The following is a 20,004-nucleotide window of genomic DNA, read 5'->3' on the forward strand; positions in this document are numbered from 1 at the left end:
TAGCATATTCTAACGGGCCAAAACTGACAATTGTTTCTAATTTGCATATAGCTCTCCTCTTCCCCTTTAATATAATACTGTGGCTGTTGCCTCAGTTAAAATAAATCTGATAAGGATGTTGAATTTTGCTATGGGATGTTGTCCTATAGAACACCTTTACTGTGGTACATAAACACAGAGGTTAGTGGAGGAGAAGGTGTTTGGGAAAGAATCAATTTTCCTGGGTAAGTGACACAGGAAATTGCGTCTTAGGGAAGGGAGAAAGAACGGGTTGGGGGTTAGAAGAACTTCAGTTGGAGCCTTGTTGTAAAGATTTGCACTGAAGTTTGCATAGGTCTGGCCACAGCAATAATGCAACACCTGTGCAGTTTCTCTCTGTGGGGTTTAAGGTGGGAAGAGGAGCATGTTCATTGGGTTCTGTTAATGAGTCAGTAGATGTAAATGACTGCTGAGCACTTTCCTGGGTCATTGCCTTCTAATCTCACAACCATCTCTTGCTATAAGCACTTTTGGAAACCAGGGCTTAAAAGAGATTAGAGAGAAGTCTTAGGTCTCTCAAAGCAAGTTCTGGGATTTGAATTCAAGCCAGTCCAACTTGGTTCCAGCTGATAACACCGGCTTTTCTGGAAGTTTTATGGAAACTAACTTTCCTCTTGGTAGGTAGGAAGGTTTCCCTTTATAATTCACAGATTTCCCTCAGCATCCCTAAGGCGTCTTTTGGGAGCCGGTATCTATCCAACCATTAAAAGCTGTCTTAAACACATTAGTCAGCATGTTCACTGGCGTTCTCTTATTACAACTGACTCATCAAACCTCAGCAGGTAAAAACCGTGATGTATCAGTCAAAAGTGTAAGAGACACTTTTCTTAACTCTCCCACCGACAATGTTGCAGCCTGGGTGGGTGACTAAAGTCGGGGGACATACTTGTTTTATCAGCAATGTCTTACCACTCCTGCATTCCTCCACCTCGATTTCTTCTTCCAAATGCTCGGAGGCCGTAAGGAAATCCTCTTCAATTGAAGACAGGGAACAGTTTGTGTCATCCTCCAGCTTCAAAACATTGCTCTCCAGGTGGAGCTGGCGCTCCTGCCCCACTTCCAGACCAATTAAGAACTTGTTGATCTCAAAGATGATGCAGTTGGTACTGTTCGGTCTGTTCCCTCTTGCACATTGGACCAAGCAGATATCTGGCAGCCAAGGGCACTAGAAGCAGGGAGAGGAGAAGGCACTTTTTCAAAAAATGACAGTAAAACACAATGTTGGTGACTATTTCCTTATTTCCAACCTCTCCTGTAAAAAGGAGCGGGTCTCTTAAAAATATTTGAAATATCTTCAGAGCTCCTGCTGGTAAACTGTTTAAACAAAACGTCATACAGGATTTTGGAACAGGGGCACCTAGGAAAAAGTTTTACTTGAAAACAAACAAACAAACAAAACACAACATCAACCAGCTCTATCATGTTTGCAGTTTCTCTCATGAAAGCAAAAAGTGAACTGTTCAAAGTTGAACAGGCAAAGAAGATTTGATTGAAGATTACCGAAATAAGTGGAGTGATCATAGGACTCAGGCCAGCCTTGCAACGAAACAAAAGGCAAAGGGGATGTTCAGACATTTGTGTTTGCTAATTGGTTTTACACCAGGTTAAAGTGAAATATCTTGGAGCCAATGGTCCACAGATATTAGGATCCCATTCTCACCTAAAGACTGAGAGAGGGATGCTGGTTTCAAAGACGTGGTTCTCACATCCTTGCAAAAAATCATAGTGGGTTATAAAACTGGATAGAGGCTTCAAAAAGAGATTTACATGTCAAATGGGAAAGAAATCACAGTAATATGTTTTGTGGGCTAAGTGCCTAGGGGGAGGAAGAAGGCTAGAGCCTGGTGTTGGGAAGAAGCAGCTCCTGAAGACATATAGAAGGGGCGCTCAGGCTTCTGGGCCATCTCTCTTGATTAAATAGGGACCCATTCTCAGAACATTATCCTTTACTCTCTTGGTAGTTGTCAGTGCTTTGGATATGTAGTGGAATATTCTCTCAACTATCATCAGCCTTCATATTGGTGAAGGAGTCAACATGAAATATAAAGACACTTGCTGAAAGAGGTTCCATGCTCTCTACAGCACTAACATACAGAAAGAACATACGCTAACATACGAAGGGTCTGCATGACAGATGGGTGCCTCAGGTAGACACGATAATCCTGCTCTGGTTTAGAGTTAGGGACCATCTGGCTGTTCGTCAGGATTCGTCTTCATTATTCATGCTATTTTCACTCAAGGACAGCAAAAGTTTAAATTGCTCCCAGACAGGTAAGTACCCTCCCTCCCACACACACCAAAATAAAAGACTGTGTGTGGTTCCCAGTGTGTGTGTGTGTGTGAGAGAGAGAGTGAGAGTGGGTGGGATACATATGTCTATGTATACATGTATGTATATATGTAGGTAGATGTATATGTGCACAAGTGTCTGGACATTCTGCCTGTTCAAGTGGAGCTAGAGTTTGATGCTGGGTGTCTTTTTTCTATCACCCCACTTTTTTTTGAGATGGGGTCTCTCCTAAATCTGGAACTTTCCTTCATTTTGGCTAGAGCAGCTGGCCAGCGAGCTCCCAGGCCCTGCTGTGTGCCCTCGCTCAAGCCCTGAGATGAGAGGTGCATTGCTGAAATGATTGGCTTTCACTTGGGTGCTGGGGAGCTGAGCTCAGGCCAATACACTTCCACACGTACCTCCTCTACCCACTGAAGCACGGCCTATCCCCCATGGGCTCGTTTTTTTATAATAGCAACAACATGTGGATTTATAGCAGATTTCAAGGGAAATATCTCCGAATGGAAATAGGAGCTAATGGGCAAGGGAGAAATTCAAACCTTAAGTGGAATTAGAAATGTTTGAGGATAAATATTTTATGTTTTTTAAAGATGATGTCTCAATCCCATGCTCATCTGTGGCTGGTGTCAATCGGGTCTAATGCTAGAGAATTTGTGACTTAAGACTTGTGATTCTGCTTGTGTGTTTATAAATAGGGAGCACAAGGCCATGTAATAGGATAGACTCACTCAGACACCACATGCTGTTTCCCGAAAGTACTTTATCTGTATGCCATATATGGTATATATCAACATTTGACTGAATATTCTAACTAGAGCAATTGTAGGAAAATGATTTTGTGAAGAAGTCAGTTATTCTCCTAAGGGTTCAGGAACCCTTACTAGGAAGGAATAGAATTTAACGATGTACATTTGTGATTTGAACTGTTTTCCTTCCTTCCTTCCTTCCTTCCTTCCTTCCTTCCTTTTCTTTCTTTCTTTCTTTCTTTTCTTTTTTTTTTTTTGAGACAGTGAGACAGGGTTTCTCTGTGTAGCCTTGGCTGTCCTGGACTCACTTTGTAAACCAGGCTAGTTGTGAACTCAGAGCAATCTGTCTGTCTCTGCCTCCCTAAGTGCTGGGATCAAAGGTGTGCACCACCTGAACTGTTTTTCAAGGATGGTGGTGCACAGCCTTGTGTTTCAAAGTGTGGAGTATGGACTGGGAGTCTCAGCCTTTTCCAAGCATGCTCCTGTGAAGTTTACAATTTCAGACTTCAATACAGACCCACTAAATCCTGACATGCTTCCTCAAGGGACCTCGCAGAGATCACACATGGACTTGGCGATGCATCGCTATATTGCTTTGTACTAAACCCACAACCCTGTGATCTCCCAAGCGGCGAAGCACAGAAACTCTGTCTTTTCTCTGAATTAATTTCCTTTCCTCTGCATTTAGACATAGCACGCTAACCTGAAACTCACCAGACATCCTTTGACCATTAGACGAAAAGTACTGTGAGATGCAAAGCAGGGCAGTCAGACGCTTACCATAAAAGGCAGTACACAATGTCTCCCAGGCGTAATGTAGGTGGAGTTGTCATAGATCTGGGTCAAGATAATTTCCTATTTGCTACTTAATATTATTCAGATTAAATATGCACTATAACACTAGCAGGAACCCAAGAGATATTAACAAAACAATATGAACCAGCAATAGCTCAAGGTAGACAGATAGATGGATTTTATTAATTGTGCCCTGTTACAGAGTTTTGGAATTTTAGGAAGAAAATCTATTTTTTTTTTCTGAGACGAGGTTTCTCTGTGTAGCCTTGGCTGTCCTGGACTCACTTATTTGTAGACCAGACTAGCCTTGAATTCACAGAGATCCACCTGCCTCTGCCTCCCCAGGGTGCTAAGATGATAGGCGTGTGCCACCATACCCAGCTGAAAGTGTAGTTTCCTAACAGTCTTTTAAAAAGTAAACAAAAATAATATAAGAGTTGCAGCTAAGTAAAGAAAAAAAAAAAAGCCTACAACACAGAGACATGTCACATGGTTTTATAATACTTTACACAGTGGTTGTCAACCTTCCTAATTCAATGACCATTTACTACAGTTCTCATGTTGTGGTGACACCCAGCCATAAAGTTATTTCATTGCTACTTCATAGCTATAATTTTGCTACTTTTATGAATAGTAATGTAAATATCTAATATGCTGAATATGTGATATTCTATCCCCAAAGGCATATGAGAACCACTGCTTTACAGGGTATTTTCCAAATATTATTAACTCCAATGTAATTGATGTATTTTTGAGCCTGGTGGCTCTATGGCACTTTTAGAGACAAAAAAGTAGAGGCTTAAAAGGGAAAAAGCCAACTCTTCCTCTCAGGGTTAGACAAGCACACAGTGGAAGAGCCTGCACTGCAATTCAGGCTTATCGTCCACTAGATGTGTCCTTTATCCCTGTGCTTTCCTAGTTCAAACAAGAAGTACTCACAGAAGACTTATGTGAGGTTTTGGCCAACTCATGAGGGTACAGTGAATTACATGCTCATCTCATAGTAAGGACAGCCATGGTAGTAGACTGTTGTATTTGATAAGCTTCCCAATACATCTGCTTCATAGCCAAGTGTTCTGATCAACTCTCTCTTTCTCTGTCTCTTTTTGTTTTTTATTTTATTTTATTTATTTATTTTTTGTGACAGGGTTTCTCTGTGTAGCCCTGGCTGTCCTGGACTCGCTTTGTAGACCAGGCTGGCCATGAACTCACAGAGCTCTGCCTGCCTCTGCCTTCCTGAGTGCTGGGATTACAGGTATGCACCACCACACTCAGCTTTCCTGGTCAGTTCTTACTGTCAATGTGATACAAGCTTGAGTCACGTGGAAATAGGGCACCCCAGAACTGCCTCAATCAAACTGAGGCAGTAGTTTGATCAAATTTTTGTCCTATACTCTTTTTCTACATATGCCTGTATAGTCAAACTTTATATGTATTTGTGCGAAGTTGTCTTGACTATTGACTGATGAGGGAGGTTCTCACCCATTATGAGCAGCACCATTTCTGGACAGGCAGACATGGGCTGTGTAAGAAAGCTTTCTGAGGGGAACATGGACTGTCTCTGACATGAACTCAGTTGCTGGCTCTTTGATCACTTCCCTCTGAGAGGGGAGCAGCCTTTACAAGCCACAGAGGAAGACAATGCAGCCAGTCCTGATGAGACCTGATAGGCTAGGGTCAGAGGGAAGGGGAGGAGGACCTTCCCCATCAGTGGACTTGGGGAGGGGTATGGGTGGAGGTGAGGGATGGAGAAGTGTGGTATTGGGAGGGAATGAGAGTGGGGGTTACAGCTGGGATACAAAGTGATTAAATTGTAATAAAAATAAAAAAAAGAAAGCTTTCTGAGCATGAGATACTGAGTAGCATTTCTCTGTGGTTTCTGTTTTAGTTCCTGCCCTGATGTCTCTCAGTGATGGACTATTACCTTAAAACTATCCTCCATAAGTTGCTTTGCGTCACGGTGTTTATTAAAGCAACAGAAATTAAACAAGAACAGAAAGTAACTAATTTTACTCAATATTTTATTTAACTACTGGCTATTGAACTTTTTTGTTATTACTTTTCTTGGATGTTCACTAAACATGTTCATGAGTGCCTTGAGATGTATATACATGGACTGCTGAGGTTGTATGTATATATACATTTTCAGTAAAACACGTAGACAGTAGGATACCAGTGAATAATTGTAAGGTATCTCTCTAAGAGCAAGATTCTGAACTTGTTCACCACTGTATTCCCCAGCATGGCCAAGTACTTAGAACTTAGCAGGTCATCAATGTATTGTTAGGCCATCTCTAAAGATGACTTATTCAGACTTCCCTGGCTAATCCAGTACACAGTTTCTATCAGTCTCCACAGCTTACTTATGGATTACTTAATAGACCACCAATTTTATTGGTGGCAAAGCAGGCCATCCAAGACTATCTATAAAAGTAAATACTTGCTAAGATGGCCAAGATGGGGTTCACCATTGTTGCTGCCTCTGCTTTGCTGACTGAAACACGTGCTGTGTTTCTACAAAAATAACTCAGCAGCTTTGGGAGCCTTGGGAGCCTGCAGACAGGTAAAGTGATGTAGGATAAGTGATGGAGAGCCTAGTAAAGAAGAAGTGTGAGCTGGAAGTGATATAACCCACAGGCACAGGCTGATAGCTCATAGGTAAAAGGATACACAAAAGGAACATTTTATATATTCTTTGACATGGAGTGCTTATCAGATTGGTCTCAAACTCTTGGCCTCTACTGGTCCTCCTGCCTCAGCCTCCCAGATAGTTGAGACTATAGTGGCATGCAACCATGACTAACTCTGAACACTCTTTACTGTGTGATATTTGATAGGTTCTGGGTAACTCTACTCTCACGTATCTCATGGAACATCTTTGTCCTTATACTCTGTGAGGCAGAATTTTCTGCTTCACTTATCTGTTTGAGACATGTGCAGGGAGTTCATCTCCGACTCCAGGGACGACTCTTGCCTGAACGATCAGAACAGTACATTCCTCAGACCATGATACTGGTTAAAAAAATAAATGTATAGTGCACAAGAACCAATAGAACGCAACAAGACATTTGAGCACTACCTCAAATGTCAGTGTTAGTCAACTTGAACACAAAACGATAATGTCTCCTTATACCTGGTAATATGGACTACAGAGAGAAAGCAGGAAAGGGGCTGTAAGAAAAATCTATGTCCTGTCAACATGGTTCAAGTCCTTTCATCTCTTGTACTCCCCGTGTTTGCTCAGTTAAATGAGACAGTGCATTTTCTGTGTGCTTAAGTCTATTTTTTGGTCATGTTTAATTAAGAATTATAACTAAGGTCAATCAGAGTCTACCAAGTTCCATTCAAGGCCAGGTCCAATCAATGTCGGTATCAATTATCAGGGAGGGATGAGAAGGAAATTGGGATCTCCCAAGAGTACCTGCAACTGCCCATGTTATTTACAGCTGAGCACATCAGTAAAAAAAAAAAAAAGGTCTAGTATTATAAAGTCGATAGGAATAAAGTTTTCAATATTTATTTAAAACCATAGCATACGATTTATACAGAATTCATGTAAAATTTATAGTGCATAAGCCTTGTTAGCTTCAGAGTCAAGACTAGATGGTTGCTAAGCAGTAGAGCTTTCCTATGCACTGAGTTATGATACTGTTTAAGAGGTTATTATTATAAATGTTGCAATTTTAATCTAAAATAACTTATCTTAAAGAGGATGTTTGAGAGAAAAAATGGTTTTCATTTTTTGTAGGATTTCTTACAATTTTGTCCTCTTATTTTCTTCTGAAAAACCCTAACATTTGTTTTGAACAATGTGTTTTTTTACCAATTTCATTTCTCAAGTTGATGTTTTAAAGTAGAAATAAATGTATTTTGCTTCATAGATGGGTAAGTGCAGGCTCAGAGAGACCCAAATCCTTTAGCTTCAAATCCCAAATGGTGTCTCTTCAGGAATATTGTTTCTCTGGCTGACAAGATACAAATTATTGTGTGCTACGGGATTCTTGTTTTATTGACAAAAAGGATTGCACACGTGTGCAGATGCATGGAAAGGCCAAGGGTTGGTAAACAGGGCTTGCTATCCACTTGGGGTTTGGCTTCCTGAACTATTTGGGTCTTACTCTGCTATATTAAGAAAGTCCTCCATAGATTTAAAAAAAGAAAAAAGAACCTTTAACCGAGTAGAAACTCATTCTTGGGTACAGAGACAGAAGAAAAACATGCCTGGTGTAGAAATAGCTACAAATTTCAGACTTGAAATTATTTTCTGATCATCATTATTTTGCAGAATACAAAGGTCCTTAGAACTTAGATCCATTTCTTAATACCTCCCCACCCAGGAATCTTCATTCCTCACTAATGAAAAGTATTATTCAATTGATGTCTCAATTAAAATATTCTAGTAGATGAGATAAAGATCTGTACCAAGTCTCTGAAGTCCAGGCTGAGTAAAGTCCGGCTTTCTGGGCTTCTGATATTTTCAAGGATGACCAGAGATAAAGCTCAGTATCACATACAGAATCATTGTTGGCTCAGTATCACATACAGAATCATTGTTGGCTCATGTGCTACGTTTGGTTTGGGCTCATCTCTCTCTGACTATGAAAAATTTACCACTAAGTTCCTCATGTCCTGGTGACTACCCCCCAAACCATAAAATTATTTTTATTGCTACTTTATAACTGTGGATTTTGCTCCAGTTATAAATTATAATGTAAATATTTTTAGACACAGATATTTGCTAAAGGGGTCACGACCCACAGGTTGAGTACCACTGCCCTTGGTGAACTGTTGCTCAAGAACTATGTTCCTCACCTGTGAAACATCAAAATCTGCCTGGAGGTTTCCAGAGGCTAGCCCACTCAGGAGGACAATTTCATTTTCTTTTGGATGTTGGACATTCATGGAATTGATGAGTTTTGGAAGGTCTGGTGAAACGCTGACCAGTTTCTGTGGGGTAAGACATTGTTAGTTCAGAGAACTTCTTTGCACTTCTAAAATAGCACATCCAATCTGTTTTATCTGTGAAAATTATTTATGATTTAGGCTGTAGATATACAATCTGCTTAGTCTACACTTCTCTACAACACAACTCCTGCACCCAAGGCTCAGGCATCATTGTTGAAGAGGAAGGAAGAAAAATTGTGGGAGGCAGAGGAACGAGAAGTTTGCTGTGAGATTATTTCTTCTAAAAATGTCAGAGAAGGTATACCCATGAAGTCTCACTATCATGGCTGCCTAAGCAAGACCCGAACAAGGATGACAGCAATAAATATGCTAGCATGGAGTACAGAAAGCTCAGGAGGCCTCAGCTTCCAGATGCTGTACTACAGGCAACTAAGGATTGCTGAGAGCAGGAGAAATGGTCTTCTCCAGGAAAAAGCACAACTATCCAATACCAAATGGTCAGCCCTGAAACACACACATATACACATACACATACACAGAAAGAGATCATAAATTTGAATGAGAATAGGGGGATCTATGTGGGAGACGTCAGAATGAGAGGAAAGGTAGGAAATGATATAATTATATTATAATCTCAAAAAAATTAAAAATCATTGAAATATGAAGAAAAAAACTGTTTCAAATTAAATAATAAGAATTAAGGTAGGGGAGAGGTTGCTGGAGAGATGGTTCAATGGTTACAGGCACTGGCTCTTCTTCCAGAAGACCTGAGTTCAATGCCCAGCACCCACATGGCAGCTCACATATGGCTGTTACCCAGGTCCATGTGATGTGATACCCTCACACAGACATGCATGCAGGCAAAACACCAATGAACATAAAAATAATAAATCATTCAATAATGTAAGAAGAATCAAGATTGGAATAAAAAATATATATTTTTTAAAAAAACTTCTTTGGTTTTAAATTTTCCAAAGTGAACATTTGGCAATTACTATTACACAATAAAAATAATCACTAGTTTGGAAAAATTTTTCCTCTTAAAACTTGAATAAAAAAAACTGCTTACTAGTAATATTCTCTTCCAATAAACTCAATAATAAAATTATGTCTAATATTGATTTGACTTTGACTACATTCTAAGCACTTGGGTATAGCCTATATATGTGACATCTTATTTTATTTCATCCTTAACTGAACCCTATGTGATTGATATGCCATAATTACTTATATATATGTGTGTGTATATATATATGTATATACATGTATATATCCTATGACATAGAAGGTAGTAACTTGCAAAGATCATATCAGTTTATATGAGCTAAGCCATAACTGGAAACTCTCTTAAATCACTCCATAAATTATTCAGTTACTATGATGGGAATATGCTTCCATCATCTCTGTTCTTTTTCTGATGGATTCTGCACATCATTCAATGTTATTATTCCATTGAATAAAATTGTTTGCACAATTTCCTTTGAAATCTCTAGTGTCGTACAGAGGAAAATATGAGGGTGAAAGTTCGTACTGAGCAACCCCTGTGAATAACAAGTTGAGGAGTTTCATTCAGCTACACTACAAAAAAAAACTATGATAGGAGCACTCAGAAATCTCAATTTCTGTGCATGCTGTGAGTGGGTGCTGAATAACTGAGTACCCAGTATCAGTTAAGAGAAGCATTTGTATATTGTGTGATGATCCAACTTTAAAGATCATGCAAATGATCTTTATGGCAAATGAGGTCAAAACTCTCAGCTTTGGGGGTGCAATGATAAACTGTGACATTACTTGATTCTTTCCATTGTACCATAGGCATGCTCAGCCTCTAAAGAACTGAACAGTCATGTAAGTGCTCAATGCAGTCAAGGATTTACACCAGGATCGATTTTGGATGACCTTGCTGGAAGTTAGCTGTCATGAGATGCAAGATGTTCAAGCTCATAATAAGGGTATGACAATGGATGGGTGCACAGTTCAGATGCAATTTGATGGAAAGAATGGGCAGGAGTAATCCCAATGACCAGAGGAAAGGGCTGGCTGCCTTCACTTTGGTTATAAGATACGCTGGAAAAAGCTTGCCAGATTGTGGTGTGAATATCCACTGTAGGATGCTGCTGGGTAAGAGGAGATGTCTTCTTGATCAGTTCTGTAGGCAGGGAAATGTGACTTTCAAACACGTAATGGGACAACAGCAAGAAAAGCTGCAGGGCAAGGTCAGGGAAAGGTCAGTGATGACACCATCTACCCTTCTACAGAAGAGCATCACAGACAGAGTCCAGCCTTCTTCACAGGCTCCTGGAGGGCCCCAGGTCCAGCTGTTACCTGCTGCAAGTGTTCTGTGCTGCAAACATCCTTGTTTACATCCAGGTTCACAAAGCAGACCTGGAAAAAAACAAAAAGCAAAACAGTCAACTATGTGAAAAATCTATCCATCCTTATAGGGGGGAAAATAAACCTAAAATAAATCAAACTAAAAATGTCACATAAATAGTTTTAAAGCCTTAGGAGTTTTATATAGCTTGACATAGAGACTGTCATGTCACTTTGGGCCCCTACACAGATTTCCAACCCTCTTCTCATGTGTTTCAACTGTCATGGCAAATACCTTCCTCATTTATAGGCCAACATGGTCAAACAATTCCTGATTTCGTTCAAGTCACCACAAAAATCTTCAGACTCTCATGAAATATAAAAGAAAAAGAAATACAGTAAAGATACTTGTAATGCTCTGAGCCTCTGCTTATAATCATGAGTATCTTTCTCCATTTTTCCTACTAGTGTGTGTCCTACTGGGTTTCTGCCTGACTGGGTACTTGAGTTTATTATAATCTTTCTAGTTTTATAAAAATTGCTTTTTGGTTGTTCACCATAGATAAATGCCTCAGTCAGTAAGTTTAAACTAATGGGTACATTATTAAATATTATTTTCAAGCAGCAATGAAATGGCTTGTTCCAAGTAAAATGTCAAATTTCAAACATAGCATCCAGATAGATAAATACTATGAGCAAAGGGATGGATTGGAGGGAAGATTAAGAAAAAAATTTCAGGAAGGTACATCAGATTCATGGGAATTTGAAAGATTCTGTTCAGTAGAAATGAGGTAGATGTTCAGATAGTGGGAGCAGTATTTGGAGATGAAACACATTGTCCAGTAACAGAGAAAAGATCTGTCTATAACCCAGGCTAGGAGAAAGGAATGTGTTAGAAATAAAGTCACAGAATGATTATATGAAATGAGAAGACATGAATAAGGCTTTATGTTCATTGAAAATCTCTAAATGCTTTATTCTTAACTACTAGATTTGAATATGTAAAATAGAGAACATCATCAGAATTTTAGTAAGATGTGTGACCTTAGATGCCTGAGGATTCGGGCAGCCTCCGATTTCAGGTGGTTTTGTATAGGTCAGAGTTTCTCAGAATCAACTCTTTTACTTTTGAGATAACAACAACAACAAACCTCCAAACAAAATAACAACAATAATCAAATAACCCAAACACAACAACAGTCTGTAAGTGAAAGTCTTAGAAGCTAGAGTGGCTTATTCTCTGCTGGAGCATAAAGCAGATCACTCCAACTTTGCTTCCAGATGAGAGATTTCCCCAAGCTTCATGAGCTCATGTTGGGGGTTGGTCTGATGCTTGTATTTTGATGCTAATTACTGCCCTCAAGATCTGGTCACTTCCTGGATGATCCTATCCTTGTTGTGAAAACCTGCCTATTAAAGGTTTAAAACCTGGGCAGTGCAGAATGGTGTAGGTGGAGCTAAGGTTCCAGGGCTTTGGATTCCAGAGAATAATGGGGAGAGAGAAGGAAGGAGCATGGGTTAGCATAGAGAAGAAACCTTGTGGGCTGGGAGGAAGGACTCCAAGGATGGCGTGGATGGAAAAAACACCAACTATAAGCAAGTATTCATAAGATTATGGGTGAAAGGCAGCCCATATGAGGATGGTTAATATGAATGGCACTGGATAGGGGCTGGGAGGTGGATGATGAGGTTATTAAGACAGTGTAGGTAGAATGTCTGCCCAGCGCAAGGTAAATAAGGCAATTATAAAATCTAAACGGTGTCTGTGTCTTATTTGATTGTGATAGTGAGTTAAATAATACCAGTGCAATAATCATAGGACAAATAATAACACACAAAAATCTCCAACAACAGGTTCACATGATTACCTACTGTGGTATAGTAGGTACTTGTTGAGACTGAAGAAGAGAAAGAAGGCCTTGAGGTGTTCCTTCATTTTCTTCAAGCTCTGTTTCCTTGGGACACCCTGATGGGAAAACTGGGAGCCGCGGGGGGCATGTGTCCCTTTGCAGATAAAATGCAATGCAAGCACAGTAGATGGATGTCAGAAGTGGCTCATGATCTAGAACCATTTGAGGATTCACACAGTAGTTGGAATGTTGACCTTGCAAAACTGGCTCAATATCCATTAGCGCTCAGGGGTTTTAATACCACCCAGTCAGCACTGCAGACATTGAACTAATGTGATGATTCTCCACTCACCTTTAAAAAGCCCCATTACCTTGCCCCTGTACATCCCAAAGCTCTTATTATCGAGTATCACAGTAATAAAAGGCACAATAGAGACCAATGAAAGCCATCAAGGACAGTGATTACCTGCCCTTTAATACAGACTTTAATACAGACAGTTAAAAGGAGACAAACTCGTTCATCTCCTGCAGGCTGCGATATAAAATTTTGATGACATGTTAATAACCTCCTTATAACTGGCAAGGAAAATTTTTGTTTCTGCATCTTGGTGGTTAGAGCCTAATATGTACTACACACACACACACACACACACACACACACACACACACACACATACAAATACTGTCAGGGGATAATTTCTTTGAGAAAAAGAACAAAAAGATTTTACTAGATGTAAAAACAAATATTCTTTTTGTAAATAAAATGTTAATAAATCTTAAAGGTATGTACTGGGAAGGTGATTCAATGGGTACATAGTTTGTGATAAAGCTTGTGTTCAAATTCTCAGAAACCAAGTAATAGCTGTAGGGCAAGATTGCAGACTAGACAGGAGAATCCCCATAGTCATGGTCCAGCTAGAGGGAAAACAACAGACTGTCTCAGAGCAGAAGGTGAGGAACAGCTCCTGAAGCTGTCCTGAACCCATGTGTGTGCATGCACATACATACACACACTCACACACACAGAGGGGGTTAGGAGAAAGTAGAACCTTTCAAATTTGAAAACATCCAGAAAGATGGTATATTAACTACCCAGTATGCCTCCATAACACCTTTCCATTAATTTCTGATTGTATATTCTTTAATCACTTCTTTTTTTTTTAATTTTTGGCAACAGATTTAGAATCTTAGCTTCTCCTTGGATAGTAAAGAAATAAATCAGTTTTTATGTGGTCAAGTGAAATTTTTTAGTTACCCAACTCTTATTTATTAAATCTTACACCGTTTCTTTTGGTTTAATTTCCATTCTAGTGGGGAGCTGCCACACAATTTCTTTCATGTTTGAATTATTACAGTTCTGATACTTGTAGTGTTGTTATGATTTTGTGCTTTATAAACATAAGAACTTGGAATAATAATTTCTGTGAGATTCTGATGAATAAAAGAAAAAAATGCATGTTTCACTTACGAATGCTGTTGCTGTGATAGTGGGTACATTCTTTTCCAGAGAGAACTTTGGGTTGACTGTGCATCACTGGAAGGCCAATTTCATATTTACATTTTACATGGCTGGTGGCTTGGAAATCCTACATAGGATAGCTCTGCTCTCTCCTGCTTTGTGCTTGAAGTTTTGAGAGGCAGAGAATGTACTAACATGATTGTGATGGCGGATCTGTTACCCTTCATGTCACAACGTTTGGTGGAATTATCCCTTTCTATGTTAGGAATATTTCTGGGAGCCATTCCTTCTCACAGATGGCAAGCATTACTTTAGGTGTATGTGAAATGGCCCCAAGTCACGTAGAGTATATCTCGTAAACACAACTCTATCCAATTTCTCTAGTGCCAGAGCTCACAAAAGCCTGGGGTCAGTGTAGGAGGAAAATGTGATGCAGTGAGAGTCTGAATAGAAATCACAGGGGAAATATCTGCCTTTTGAAAAATTTGCAACACAATCATTTGGGAATGTTTCTTGTCCCTAGTCCCGGGCATTAGAAGTAGGACCTCTGTGTGTCCAGAGAGCTTTGCAAGTACATCTATGACAGTTTTATAGTCATCTGTGTCCTGTTGAAATGGTCCATGTGATCGGATTGCTGTTTACCAGTCTAACTCCCTGTGACTTTAGGTTATTTCCTTGCGATTCAGTCATCCATCCATGCTGACTGACAGCACAGATCTCTACATAGAAAAGTTGGGAAATGGTAGGAAGGAAGGAATTTTTGAGAGGAGACTCATTTGAGGAATATGGTCTTTGGTCTGTGAGCTCAAAAGGCAGACAACATAAGGCACCTTACTTGTTCTTATGGAGTTAGGTATCTGGAAGAACACTTTCTTAAGACGAAGCAGAGGTGACAGGATATGTGTAGTGAAGAAGGATGTTGGGAGTGTTGGGCTAGTCCCAAATGGTATCCCAAGAGAGACAGGTTTGAAGTGAGTGAAGGGGAACGTTCACGTAATGAATGGGTGGTCCATCCATGTTCTGTATCCACTGGGCAATGATCTGGCAAGTGGCTCTGCATTAAGCACCAGGGGAGGAGAAGCCAGAGCTGTGAAGCCCAGAGAAATAGGACTCCTGAGCAGAAGTCCTTTCCTCTGACATAGTGAAGAGTCTGAGCACCTTTTAGCGCTTTAAAGGAGTCGAATGGAAGAAGAAATCAAGATTTCACCCTACACTTGTTGCATCACAAGTGCTGAAAGTGACCTGTGGCTTAGCATTAGCTATTTCCTTACTTGATGTCTAAGAGCTTGTAACGGAAACTTTTAGCAGTGAGAAGGTGTAATGAAATGATTTGGATCAGAAAACCTCCTGACTCAACTAACCTGGGCCTATCGGAGCTCACAGAGACTGAACCACCAACCAGAGAGCATTCACGGGACTGATGTAGGTCCCTTATACATATGTAACAGATGCACAGCTTGGTCCTCACATGGGACCTCCAACAGCGGGAACAGGGGCTGTCGCCGTCTCTGTTGCTGCCTTTGGATCCCTTTCCCCTGACTGGACAGCCTTGCCTATTCTCTGTAGATGTGCCCAGTCCTGCTGCAACTTGATATGCCAAGGACAGCTGATAACCATGAGAGGTCTCCACTCCTCTGAGGAGAGAGCGAGGGGGCATAGGGGAGATGAAGGGGAGGGACTAGGAGGAGAGGAGGGAGGGGAAGTTCTGATCAGGATGTAAATGATTAAATTAATTGGTGAAAAGAGTAAAACAATATAAAATTCTGTGTGGGGTATTTTGAGATTAGTGCTGTGTGAGTGAATCATGAAAGTGGAAGGATTTGGGGCTCTAGTTCCACAGGCTGGAGAATATTTTGTGGTGGTGATGGTGTGGGAGCTTGGGGATACAGGAGATAAGCAGCTGGTGGACGTGAGGGTACAACTTCTGTGCAGGTTCATCTCCTTCCCTGAGTGAGCAAGTCCAAGTATGAACCCAGGAAGGAGCAGGGGAAAGCTGCTTGTGTTTATAGAGGTTCTGTTTCCTTGGACACAGTCTGTCTTCCTTTGTCCTTTATCAGTTGTGCTCACAAGCCAGACACTGCTCTTTAGTCATGTTTTCAGTGGTTATCATAGCGTCCTGCACTTAGAAGATGCTTAGGGAGTTTTTTTATCATTTAGTACAATTTATTCAATTTGTATCCAGGCTGTGGCCCTCTCCCTCATCTCCCCCTAATCCCACCCTCCATCCCTCATCTCCTCCCATGCCCCTTCCCAAGTCCACTGATAGGGGTGGTCCTCCTTCCCTTCCATCTGACCCTAGTCTATCAGGTCTCATCAGGACTGGTTACATTGTCTTCCTCTGTGGCCTGGCAAGGCTACACCCCTACCTCAGGGGGAGGTGATCAGAGAGCCTGCAATTGAGTTCATGCCAGAGAAAGTTCCCGTTCTCCTTACTAGATCCCACTTGGAGACTGAGTCTATGGGCTACATCTGACCCAGGGTTTTAGGTCCTCTCCATGCATTTTCCTTGGTTGGTGTCCCCAAGGCTCAGTGTTTATGGCCCTGTTGGTCTTCTTTTGGAGCTCCTGTCCCCTCCAGGTCTTTTGCTCTTCCCCCTTCTTTCATAAGGTTTGCTTAGAGAATTTTCAAAATGAATATTTATTTATTTATTCATGTATGTATGTATATATGTATGTATGTATGTGTGAGTGTGTGTGTGTGTGTGTACAACTGAAAATACTGATGCCCCTGGAAGCCATGGTAGGGTGTTTAATCTCCCACTCCAGGATCTTTAGGCTTAACGGGAGTGATGGGAACTAAACTCTGGTCTTCTGAGAAAGAAAGTGTTCTTAACTGCTGAGCCATCATACAGCCCAATGCGAGGGCAGGAGGAAGGGAGGAAGGGAGGGAAGTGGAAGCCCTGTCTCGGGTGGTAAGTGTGCCATAAGAGGCAGATACCATGCCGTGGTCATCTCTTCTGATGTAAGTGATGAACTAAAGGGGCCTCAGCAGTTGTTTTGTGACAAAGACAGAGAGCAACTGTAGAGACCTCTTGGAGAATTAACTGGAGGAACATTAATTCAGCAACCAGCAATGATGTAAAGTACTTAGAATAACTAACTGGTTCCTTCTACATCTGAAGATTTGCTAAAGACACCAGCCAGCCAAACAAACAAACAATAAAAACAAGATACTGAGAGCAATAATTGGTAAAGAGGAGACATCAGAGGCAGTAATGTTTTGCTTTGGACTCAAGCTTCTTTCTCTTCACATAAAATGCATTTGCTTGTGTCTGGGCAAGCTCTTTGTTCTGTCTGCTTCTTGCAGTTGGCTGAAGCAGATGGAAACTTGTTGTCCCACGGGAGCTTAGACTCTATCCACCCCGCTGCCTCTGTGCTAGGATTCTTAACATTACATCCCCATGCTGTTCCTTTGTCTCTTAGCGTGTCCTTACGTACTTGTCAGTGTTAGCACAAAAACTGTAGGAATAAGTGTCAGCCAGAAAAATTATGTCATACTGTGATCTGACCTCTTCAATAATTTAAACTAAAATATTCATCAAAGTTTTATACATATACACACACACACACATATATACAACTTTGAAGGATATTTTAGTTTAAATTACACATAGCTATATATATATGTATATATATATATATATATATACACATACACTTACATATACTGTGAATGTTCTTAGACAATATACTCTTTGCTCTGTTTCGTAATGTAGACTGTTGAGTCAAGCAGTCTCAATTTGTGTGTGTGTGTGTGTGTGTGTGTCTGTGTATGTATGTGTGCATGTACATGTAGGTGAATACATCATTGCTTGTCTTTCTATTTTTCTATGCCATTTCTCAATGAAACTGGATCTTTTCGTGAACCTGGAACTTACCCTTCCCCTCCCCATTTTTCCAGTATTTTCAGCTATGCTGGTGTCCAGTAAGCACCTTGGTTCTGACCCTCCTGTGTCTTCCACTCCCCTTTCCCCACCTCTGCTCCAGCCTCAGAAATGGGGTTACAGGTTCACACAGCCGTGCTTGCGAAGTTTGTTGTCTAGTGTGTATTTAGTGTGTGTGTATAGAGAAAATCCTGATACGAGGAAGGGGTTGGCATTAAGATTTACTAAATATTGCAATGTAAAATAAATTTAATTGGACTACAGAGCACAGCAACTTCTTTGAGATAAATGGCAAATGAAGTCAGACAAAATTAGTAATGTGTCAGATTAAGAACAACTTTGAATTTAATTGAGAACACATAAGAAGAACGGGTGTTGGCTGTCAGGATGAAACTGACATTATGTGTGGAGAGTTCTAGGGTGCTGTGCATTCATTCCAGCCAACAATTTAGACCACCCAGATAGGCAAATGCAACCGTAAAGAGGCGCCACCCCGCTGTGTGCCCACCAAGCACTGGCAGCGCTGGCAGAAGGCTAGATGACATGACAGCAGGGATTTTAGCCAGGGGATATCTTTGACCTTCTGTGCTCGGAATGTTTCCCTGTCTCTTCAAGTCAGCGAACACCTTTCGTTTTTATAGAGATGGTTCCTATGAACAGTTCATTAAGAAGCAGGATGTCAAATTGCCTTTAAAATTTAGACACTTGAATGTTGTTTATGACCAAACATATACTTAGGGTTTATTTTTGAAGAAAACCAGCTCCTTTCAGCTGCTTTGAACAATGCAGCCATCTGCCCATGGGAACTATGACAAGAACCCTTAATTTGAGTATCAAAATGCTGATCCCTACAATGCTTTCAAAGGAAAAAAAAAGTTTTCTTCCTGCAAGCAAAAGACTTCTGCTAGATGCAGGACCCTGGACCCAATTTATCTTCTCAAAATGGCACACTTTCTCTGATTAGTGGTTTGGGTGGATGATACTAAAAGGAAAACTTTTCCATCAGGATTGTCATGCTGTCATGTTGTCAGCCATTCTGGGACACACTTGACTCTTTGGGATGATGTTGCATTTGTATACAGTTATTGCTTCAGAATAATTGCAGTAATCATACAAAACACTTTTTTTTTAAACTCAGGGCTGTCAGATATCTCTGCATCCTTTTGTTGTCAATATTTTAAAAATACCTTTGAAATGTTTTGAACGAGTTATTTGAGCAGTTTGTGATGTGATACATAGTCAACAAAAGGTATAGGCAATTCTATAAAAAGGGGGGGGATAGTTTAACTAACCATATATAGCATCAGCTTTACTGGTAGCTTAAAAATAAATTTTTGTAAAGGGTTTTAGCTGATTGTTTGGAATCAATTTGAAATTTTGCACTATGCATATATGAATAAGGGGAGGAAGGATGGATGAGGACACAGGGTAAGAGAACTCTGCAAGTGTGAAGACTCGAGTTCAAGTCCCCAGCCTCCACCTGTGAAAAAGCCTGGCAGACTGTCTGTAAAACCCCAAAGCTGCAGAGAGGAGATGGGCAGATCATGAGATTAGGCTATATGATCTATGTCTTTGAAAGTGCCCTCCAAACCAGGTGCGGTGGCACACAACTTCAATCCCAGCACTTGGGGAGGCAGAGGCAGACCATCTCTGTGAGTTTGAGGCCAGCCTGATCTACAAAGTGAGTCCAGAACAGGCAAGGCTACACAGAGAAACCCTACCTC

The 20,004-nt window shown here is 40.6% G+C and overlaps 1 protein-coding gene across 3 annotated transcripts in view; it reads right to left on the reverse strand.

The window, feature by feature from the left end:
* Positions 1–20,004, reverse strand: part of Sphkap (SPHK1 interactor, AKAP domain containing) — a 129,766-nt gene that overhangs the window by 25,868 nt on the left and 83,894 nt on the right. For all 3 annotated transcript variants that reach the window (XM_021657576.2, XM_021657577.2, XM_021657578.2), the window contains 3 exons: positions 11,101–11,160; positions 8,683–8,817; positions 949–1,204 (listed from right to left, as the gene is read on the reverse strand). In XM_021657576.2, coding sequence (XP_021513251.2) covers positions 949–1,204; positions 8,683–8,817; positions 11,101–11,160 — 451 coding nt within the window. The remainder of the gene's footprint in view (positions 1–948; positions 1,205–8,682; positions 8,818–11,100; positions 11,161–20,004) is intronic.

The sequence above is a fragment of the Meriones unguiculatus genome, chromosome 15 (genome assembly GCF_030254825.1).
Source record: "Meriones unguiculatus strain TT.TT164.6M chromosome 15, Bangor_MerUng_6.1, whole genome shotgun sequence".
NCBI lineage: Eukaryota > Metazoa > Chordata > Mammalia > Rodentia > Muridae > Meriones > Meriones unguiculatus.